Source organism: Chionomys nivalis, chromosome 5 (assembly GCF_950005125.1).
Source record: "Chionomys nivalis chromosome 5, mChiNiv1.1, whole genome shotgun sequence".
NCBI lineage: Eukaryota > Metazoa > Chordata > Mammalia > Rodentia > Cricetidae > Chionomys > Chionomys nivalis.
This window is the reverse complement of record NC_080090.1, coordinates 17,288,840-17,297,995: the sequence shown is the minus strand read 5'-3', so window position 1 is coordinate 17,297,995 and position 9,156 is coordinate 17,288,840. Positions and strand designations below refer to the sequence as shown.

At 47.9% G+C, this 9,156-nt stretch overlaps 1 protein-coding gene across 4 annotated transcripts; it reads left to right on the top strand.

Annotated features, from left to right (window-relative positions):
* Nucleotides 1-442: 442 nt before the first annotated feature.
* On the top strand, nt 443-8,859 carry Zbtb18 (zinc finger and BTB domain containing 18). Of its 4 annotated transcripts, none has more exons than XM_057769988.1 (3): nt 1,432-1,449; nt 2,827-2,910; nt 5,157-8,859. In XM_057769988.1, exons 2-3 carry the CDS (start codon nt 2,898-2,900, stop codon nt 6,737-6,739), a joined length of 1,596 nt encoding a protein of 531 aa, XP_057625971.1. In that variant the 5' UTR covers nt 1,432-1,449; nt 2,827-2,897; the 3' UTR covers nt 6,740-8,859. The 4 variants fall into 4 exon arrangements, with proteins under 4 accessions (XP_057625972.1, XP_057625974.1, XP_057625971.1 ...); XM_057769992.1 differs by lacking the exon at nt 1,432-1,449 and having other exon boundaries at nt 1,507-2,910; nt 5,157-5,844; nt 5,957-6,100; XM_057769989.1 differs by lacking the exons at nt 1,432-1,449; nt 2,827-2,910 and adding an exon at nt 443-700.
* Nucleotides 8,860-9,156: the final 297 nt, after the last annotated feature.

The window sequence follows — 9,156 nt, the reverse complement described above, 5'->3', positions numbered from 1 at the left end:
CCGCCGCCTGCGGGCTCCTTTCACTTTCTCACGGCCAAGTCACCCAGAGGGGCGCCGCTGCCGCCGCCGCCGCCGCCGCCGCGGCCCGCGGACTCCGCCCCCCCGGAAAGACCACGCCCACCCAACAGTCGCCGGCCGGGATTGGCGCGCGCAGGCGGCAGCTCCTGCCCGCCACTATCATTCGTCCAGCCGCCCCGTCTGTCCCGCCGCTCCTCCGCCCCCCCGGAACGCCGCTCTCCTATTGGGCGACGCTGAGACCGGGGGCGGACCGGGGGCCGGGGCCCGCCGCTTTCGCTCAATCGCAGAGCGGCCGGCGCGGGGCGGCCCGGCCGGGCGGGGCCACATCTGGGCCGCGCCGCCGCGTGCGTGCGTGTGCGTCGTCCGCCCCCCGCCCGCGCCCCGCCCGCCCCGCCCCCCGGCCCGGCGCCGCGCTCGCCCGCCCGCCCGCTCCCGCCCGTACGTCTGGCAGGCTGCGGCCGCCGCTGGGCTGCTGCCATGGGGAGCCGTTGAAAGAGTGGGGCCCTGTGGCTCGGCCGCGCGCCTCAGGCTGCCAGCGCGGGCGGGGGGCGGCGGGGGCGCGCGGGGCCCGGGCCGGGGCCGGCGGGCGGGCGGGGGCCGGCGGAGGACGCCCACAAGTCCAGCGGCGGCGGCAGAGGAGGAGGAGGACGCGGCGGGGACGCGGCGACTCGGGCCGCTCCGTGTGAGTCCCCGCGCCCGCCCTGCCCCGCTGCCGGCCGTGGGCTCCCGCCGGGCGGAGTTAGTTAGTGCGGCGGAGGGCGGGCGAGCGGTGCGGTGCGGGCTCGCCTCGCCTCGCCTGGCCGCGCTCCCCGGCCGGTGCAGCTGCGGCGCGGGGCGGACTCGGTGCAGCTGCGGCGGCGCCTCCCGGTGCGGAGGGCGGGCGGGCGGGGGAGGGGTCCGGGCCGCCGCAGCTGCAGCGCCCGGGACGGCCGCGGCTCCGGGGCCGGTGCAGCTGCAGGCCGGGGGAGGGGGAGGGTGCGGCGCCCGGGTTGCGGTTGCCGGGAGGCCCCGGGGGCTGGCGCGCGGCGGCGGGGGAGCGGTCGCCGCGCCGCTTCTTGTGACTTTTCTTTTGTTGTTTCCGCGACCCGGGTCTGTTTTCTCGGCCGTTGTGGAAGGTGTTTTCCTGCTGCACCGGCTCTGTGCCCTGCACCACCTCCTTCCCGGTGGTTTCACCCTTCCTCTTTCCTTGAGTGCTTTATGCACGGCGAACTGCGCGAAGATTTGCATCCCCCCCCCCCACCCAAACCTCACACACACCCGGGGCACCCTGCCCCCACCTCCGAGAAACAAAACCGCAAACCTCACAGAACCTCCGTGTGAGTCCGCGGTAGCGAGACTTGGACGGGTTGGTCTGTGGAGTGGATGTCTCCGGGCCATTGCAGTGCTTGGGGCTCATTAGACTGTCAGTCACCCCCACCACCACCCCACTGGGTAAACGGGGTGATTAATGTCGGATATATTGGAATGGGGCGAGGGCATCTGCGGAGAAGAGGGCGTGTGTGTGGCAGGGAAGTAATGTATCTGCACAGTGAGCCTCCAGAACGAGTTCAGAATTATGTCATTCACCGCGAAGTTAGAGAAAGTTAGGTTTGTGAGTCGTGAGCGAGGGCAGAACAGAGTTGGGGTTTTGTTCTTCAGCTCCTTGCCTCGGTTTTCTAAAGCGAGCCTAAGTGGTTGTCGCCCGGGTTGGGACGTTTACGGTTCAGGCCCCAATTTCTGTTGGTTTTTTTTTTTTTTTTAAACTCCTCGACCTCCCAAGTCTGTGGATATGAGTCTTGACATTCATAGCTGTCGTAGCACCTTGCAGGGATCGGTCGGCCCAGCCCCGGTTACATTAACATTTCATCAGCCTTTAGAAAAGACCCACAAACTCCAGACGAGAAAGTTCCCACCCCTCCGGGTGATTACAGCCCCTTCCCCCAGAGTGATAGAGACCAAGGGCAAGACAAAGTGACGCCTTTTCTCAGCAGAAAATGAGAAGTGGTCACACAGTCATCCTAAGAGACTGTAGCAGGTTGTTTCGGTTTATTAATTTGCCTTATTGGACTGAAATACTTTCCAGGATTTCAGAAAGTGCAGTTTCAGTTTGTTGATGCTGAGGATGGAAATTTGCATTCACGGTGGCAGTGTGAATTATTTTCCTGGGAGGTAGTTGCTGATAAGTTGCTAAGTAAGAGTGAAATAATAAGGTGAGCCACGCTGAAGTAATAGTTTTTAATAAGTCTGCCAACATTTTGGAGATGTCTACCATTTATCTCGGCAGGGGGAAAAACATGCTGTAATAACGTTGAAATGGGACTGGGATGTCAAATGGGTTGGTTTAAAAATACCACTAAGCTGCCTTTGAAACTAGACGTTGGAGTTGAATAAAAGTGAATGTGGGTTTCCTGAATAGCACCGAGCTTGAGTGTGCTGTCATATGTAAGCCAGTCCACCAACTCGAGGCAGAAGTGTTGCGATTCCATAAATACAGTAGGACTCCATATGCTGAGTTTTTCAATTTCTTCTGTTCGAAAGTTTGGGGGGGAAAGGAAGACTTTGAAGTATTTTGTTTATACTAACAGAAGAGAAAAGTTCTCCTAAGGAAAGCTGGTGGCAGGAGTGTAGAGGAGCAGCATATGGCATTAAAGGAGCACAGCTGGAGGTAGCATTTCCATCTGAACATGATGTCAGAGCAGCTGACAGCCTGCCATCCCTCAGCCTTTTATTCTAACACACAGACAGGGAGTTAGTGTGTGCGGATCTGTGCTGGGGAAGGTATCTCATTCCTCTCCAACATCATCTCCACTTTGCATCTGTCTCTCTTAGTCTGCTTTTTTTCCACCGATGTAACAGACCTGGAGCCAGCAAGACTCCGAGGGAAGGACTTAATCAAGTTTATGTGTCCTAAAGGTAGGAGTAGCAAGAGATTAGATTGAGCATCTTTCTATTTGGGTGTTTTATTTAATTTTTTTTTTTAAAAAATCGCATTACTTTTCTAATCCACTTTTTGAATAATATGTGAATTGAGCCTGAAGTGATGGTCTTCCTGAAGCTGAAAGTCTTGGACTCTCTTGGTTTAAATTCTTATTTCTTTTCTTTGAGCAAGGAAATGACTTTAATACATAGAAATATTTTAAGTTTTCAGATGGCAAGAAAGGCTTTGGAATATGGCTTTCTGAGCTCACTTTGGATTAAGATGCCTTTTGTTGTTCACTGCTGTTTAGATTCCTTTTGCTTGAGGGGGGCAGAAACAGTAAACTGTCTGGAATCCAGCTTTCAAACTTATATGAGAAGATTATTCTGGTTAAGAAGCTAGGTTGTTGTGTAATTAATTCCACTGTGAAACTTTATTCTTCAAAACATTCGGCAAGCATTGCTGAAAGCAGCATGCAGCTGTAGTGCTTTTGAAACCGGAGGGTTTTTGTTGTTGGTTTTTTTGTTTTTTAAGGGGGGGGGGTGGAGAAAAAGAAAGGAAGACAACTTTTGTCCCTAAGAGAATAGTTTGACCAGTTTCCTCATTTCTCTTTCAAATATATATTTAAGAGATCTTTTATTTCAGCATAACAATAATTATTTGCAGGAGTTTCTGTGTTAGCGACTAATTTAGAACTTGTAGATTCGAGCTGCCTGAATTGGCCAGACAGCTGTAATCGCACTCCTCTATTCTTAATCTCTTTATCTGGGCAGCAGCTGCCATATGGCCACAGTCAGCTGGATCAGATGCTTGTAAGCTTCCTTCTTCGTCCCTCTCTGTCCTCTCAGCCTCCTAATTTGATCACGGCTACCTTGTGAGCTGCCCTCCAATCTTTATTTTTAGCCCTCTCCAGGATTAGGATTGATGTTAGCTGTGGGGCACTTAAAGTGATTGTATTGTAAATCTTGGTTTATTCTATTGGTGGTGTCTTTCCGAAGGTATCAGAGGTTAGGATGAAAGTTTCACTGTCTTAGCATCGTGTGGACAAGGAGGGAAGCCAGTTCTGAATATTAACTCCATCTCCACCCTCAGATGCACTAGCTGAGGTGAATGGCTGGGAGCCTTCCTTCTGCTCACAGGATGGGGAAGTGGGCTCTCTTTATCTTCAGCGGAGGACAGTTGAATTTTGACCCGATCTTTGCCTTCCCTCCTTCACCACCCTCTCTTGCCAGAAAACAAGGCAAAGATGCATAATTGAAAGAACAGAGCTACTGGGAAAGCAAAATATATCAAGTTATTATTGAAACAAAGTATTTTCTGTTGGTGAGGTAAGGCAGAGCCAGGGGTGGAAAAAGTGTTCTGTTTTTCTAGAAAGGCATTTTAAAAAACCTAAATAGTGAACCTATGAAGTTTTTGCACCTTATTTTTTAGTGGGAAAGTTCAATTAATTTTCATGTGGAGTTTGTTTTGCCCTGTAGCAGATCAAAGTCTCTGAGAGAGTTTTCAGAGTTAGCAGCCTCTCCAGTTGCTGATGGTGTTGTCCTGCGAAGAAACAGCCCCCATTCATTCTAAAAATGTTTGGATTTGTTCATAGTAAAGATGATCTTTCCCATCTGTCGGTGCAGTTCTGTCTGATCTCCTGCATGTGCAGTACCTGCAAATCTTACGGCACCAACATCTGTTCTTATACACAGGGCTTTTGTTGTTGTAACACTCTGACTTTAAAAGTAAGTTGTTTGCTGATTTCTGGACTAATTATGCAATTTCATTTTTCCCCCTCAATTCAGCCAAATGTGTATGGGTGTTCAGTCTGTGCTTTCTAAGTCGTCAGGTATGAAAAGTGATAAAATACAAAGAATGATTGGGCAAGTTTTCCTGACTCTTACAGAATTTGTGCGGAACTTTGCTTTGTTAGTATCCGTTCTTTCCCTGTGAAGGCAGAGCTGTCTTGTAGGTTTTGTGGGATGTCATTTGATGAGTAGTTGGTTAAATTTCCTCTGGAAGTGGTCTGAATTCTTGTTCTCAGTAATAGGCTGTAGCTAAAGGAAGTCTTTAAACTTGACCAGGAGTTCTGAGAAGGGCGAGGGAGTCCTTGGCAAGTGCATTTAGGTCCTTTGGGGTGTGAGCCTGTTTTAAAATTCATAGACGTGGAACTCTCCACTACTAAGGTGGATTTTTTTGAAGTGGGGTCTAGAGGCTAAACTCCTAAGCAGGCTCTAACGAGAACCTCCTCTTTCCCCAGGTTATGAAGACAGTATGGAGTTTCCAGACCACAGCAGACATTTGCTGCAGTGTCTGAGCGAGCAGAGACATCAGGGCTTTCTTTGTGACTGCACCGTTCTGGTGGGAGATGCCCAGTTCCGGGCGCACCGAGCTGTACTGGCTTCATGCAGCATGTATTTCCACCTCTTTTACAAGGACCAGCTGGACAAAAGAGACATTGTTCATCTGAACAGCGACATTGTGACAGCCCCCGCTTTCGCTCTCCTGCTTGAATTCATGTATGAAGGGAAACTCCAGTTCAAAGACTTGCCCATTGAGGACGTGCTAGCAGCTGCCAGTTATCTCCACATGTATGACATTGTCAAAGTCTGCAAAAAGAAGCTGAAAGAGAAAGCCACCACAGAAGCAGACAGCACCAAAAAAGAAGAAGACGCTTCAAGTTGTTCGGACAAAGTCGAGAGCCTCTCAGACGGCAGCAGCCACATGGCAGGTGACCTGCCCAGTGATGAAGATGAAGGCGAAGATGAGAAATTGAATATTCTACCCAGCAAAAGGGACTTGGCAGCTGAGCCTGGGAACATGTGGATGCGATTGCCCTCAGACTCAGCAGGCATCCCCCAGGCTGGCGGAGAGGCCGAGCCACACGCCACAGCAGCTGGAAAAACAGTAGCCAGCCCCTGCAGCTCAACAGAGTCTTTGTCCCAGAGGTCTGTCACCTCCGTGAGGGATTCGGCAGATGTTGACTGTGTGCTGGACCTGTCTGTCAAGTCCAGCCTTTCAGGAGTTGAAAATCTGAACAGCTCTTATTTCTCTTCACAGGACGTGCTGAGAAGCAACCTGGTGCAGGTGAAGGTGGAGAAAGAGGCGTCCTGTGATGACAGTGATGTTGGCACTAATGACTATGACATGGAACATAGCACTGTGAAAGAGAGTGTGAGCACTAACAACAGGGTACAGTATGAGCCGGCCCACCTGGCTCCGCTGAGGGAGGATTCGGTCTTGAGGGAGCTGGATCGGGAGGACAAAGCCAGCGACGATGAGATGATGACCCCAGAGAGCGAGCGGGTCCAGGTGGAAGGGGGCATGGAGAGCAGTCTGCTTCCCTATGTCTCCAATATCCTGAGCCCCGCAGGCCAGATCTTCATGTGCCCCCTGTGCAACAAAGTCTTCCCCAGCCCCCACATCCTGCAGATCCACCTGAGCACGCACTTCCGTGAGCAGGATGGCATCCGCAGCAAGCCTGCCGCCGATGTCAATGTGCCCACATGCTCCCTGTGTGGGAAGACTTTCTCCTGCATGTACACCCTCAAGCGCCACGAGAGGACTCACTCTGGGGAGAAGCCCTACACGTGCACCCAGTGCGGCAAGAGTTTCCAGTACTCGCACAACCTGAGCCGCCATGCCGTGGTGCACACCCGCGAGAAGCCCCACGCCTGCAAGTGGTGTGAGCGCAGGTTCACGCAGTCGGGAGACCTGTACAGACACATCCGCAAGTTCCACTGTGAGTTGGTGAACTCCTTGTCGGTCAAAAGTGAAGCACTGAGCTTGCCCACTGTCAGAGACTGGACCTTAGAAGATAGCTCTCAAGAACTTTGGAAATAATTTTATATATATATATAAATAATTTATATATATATATACATATATATATATATATATACATAGATCTCTATATAGTTGTGGTATGGTCTAAAAGCAGTCTTGTTTCCTGGAACTGAAAAGTTGGGATCTTAACTTGTTTTTGCACTTTAGAATAATAGCATGAGAATCTCACTAATTTAGCATTCTGATAAAAGAAACTTTAGAGCAAGTCAGAAGTAGAGAGGTGTCTTTCCTTTGAGGGGTAGGCCAAGTCAGCCAATAAATCCTCCTCAACAAACGGTTCTGTCTCAAAATGCTTTCATATGGCTTAATTTTGTAAACACTGCATTGTCTTGAGCGCTTTTCTTGTGCCCCACATTGTTTTGTTTTGTTTTCAAAGTAGAAATTCCCTCCAGTTTTATTAGCCTCTTTATATGTCTCAAATTGCATGAATATTTTCTGGCTGTTGGAAACCTGAATGCTTTTAGACCCAAATGGAAAATTTCTGAAATGCTGGATTATCTATTTTTAAACAAGCAGTTGACTTAAAACTTTCTGTGGCAACTTCTGGTTTTCTGACAGTTCCCAGTGAGAGATTCTGACAGTACACTGGGTCGCTGGGACTGTCTCTGTGAAGGTTTGCTTGAGACGAAAAAGGATATTGCAGCTTCAGCAGTGTTGAACTGTGTGTTTAAAATGTGAATTACTGTTCTTGTATACTGTAATTGATTACACGGGCTGGGGGGGTGTCAGAGAACTTGACAGGTTGTGTTGATGCTCTTAGTTGAGTCTTGAAAAGTAAATATTAACGCTACAGAAATGCATGAGTTTCAATATATTTTTTGTCTTTGTTTGCATTGTATAACTTTAACGAGTGAGTTTAAAATTATTTAATTTCCTTAGAAAAATAGCACCATTTGGGAAAAAAACTGGTGTTACGAAGAACGTAAATGCACTGTTTTTATTTTTATTTTTTATAATTTAAATTGACTTTTCCCACTGTCTTTAAGTTTAAACTGTTAAGCTGAATAAAAACTTAAGCTGCAAATTGATAACTTCGCTACATTACAAGGAACATATAAATGTTTACAAACGGCTTAAAGATTTGCATGTGCAGTGTGCATTTATAACACACTTGGAATTGCACAGAACCCATGCCAGCTCAGAATTTAGGTGTGCACATGTACCCAGCTGAGCGTTTTTAGAATAACTACTGCACAAATTGACAATAGGTCATAGGTCATTCTCTCTCTCTCTCTCTCTCTCTCTCTCTCTCTCTCTCTCTCCCCCCCCCCCCCTTTTGGCTTCCCTTTTCTTTTTCTCCCCTATTTCCTTTCCTTCCCCCTACCCCCTAACTCATGAAAAGATTCTATGGACTGAAAAAGCCCCAGGCTGAAAGGACTGAACTGCCTTGATTGACGTGGGGAAGGGGGTCAGTAGAGTATGTGTATCGGCAGCAGAGGCTGCAGCCCACCGTGTGGTTTTACTGACCAGCACGCAGGGGAGAAGCATTTTGCACAGTGTTTGTTTTCCTGTCTTGCACTTACAAATAAGGTCTATGGGAGTAGCATGGAAAATGTTTGTTGTTTTTCCCTTTTTCTTTTTTAATTGCTTTTGTTTAAAATTTGATCGCCTTAACTACTGTAAACATAGCCTATTTTTGTGCTTAAGATACTGAATGGAAAACTCCATTGTGTGTTGCTGGACTGTTTTGGAAATATTTGGTCAAATGTATGTTGATTTGGCTGTAATGGCATTTAAAGCAAACAAACAAACAAAAAAAGCTGTGAAAATGGCCTTGGAGCATTATCTTTAGTTACTTGAAGAGTTTCTAGGTTTTTTTTTAATACAGTTTATGTTAAAATAATCTTTATTAATTTAGAGAAGACAATCAATGTCTGTGAGAAAACGGACATTTTTGGAATTTTTTTGTGGTCATTGTGAGTGATTGCTTTTTCTTTTTCTTAGTTTCATATTCTTCCTTTGTTCTAAATCTTAGACTGACATCTAGCTTTGACAATCATAGTATGTTTTATTTCCTGAGGGGGAATAACTTATAATGCTGTTTAGTTTTGTACTATTGGTGTGTTGGTGAATTTTTAAACTGTGTGCTAACTGCAATAAATTATATGAACTGAGAATTCTCTGTGTGGTTTTTGTATTATGATCGCATAACAGATTTTGAAGTCTGTATAGTGCATGGCATCTTCATTTTAACATCAGTTTTATTCAGGTTATGAAGTTATAGAATGCTTCAGCGTCAGTCCCCCAAACGGAAATGTGCATGGGCTCCCTACTTAAGGAGACACTAAATGTGCATTTCTACATTGTAGAAAGACTGTGGAGATAATTCCTTAGAAAACCATGAATACAAAGAACTTCAAGTGGCAAGGTAGGCTTTTCATAATACGTAACACAACTATTAACCCATATACAAT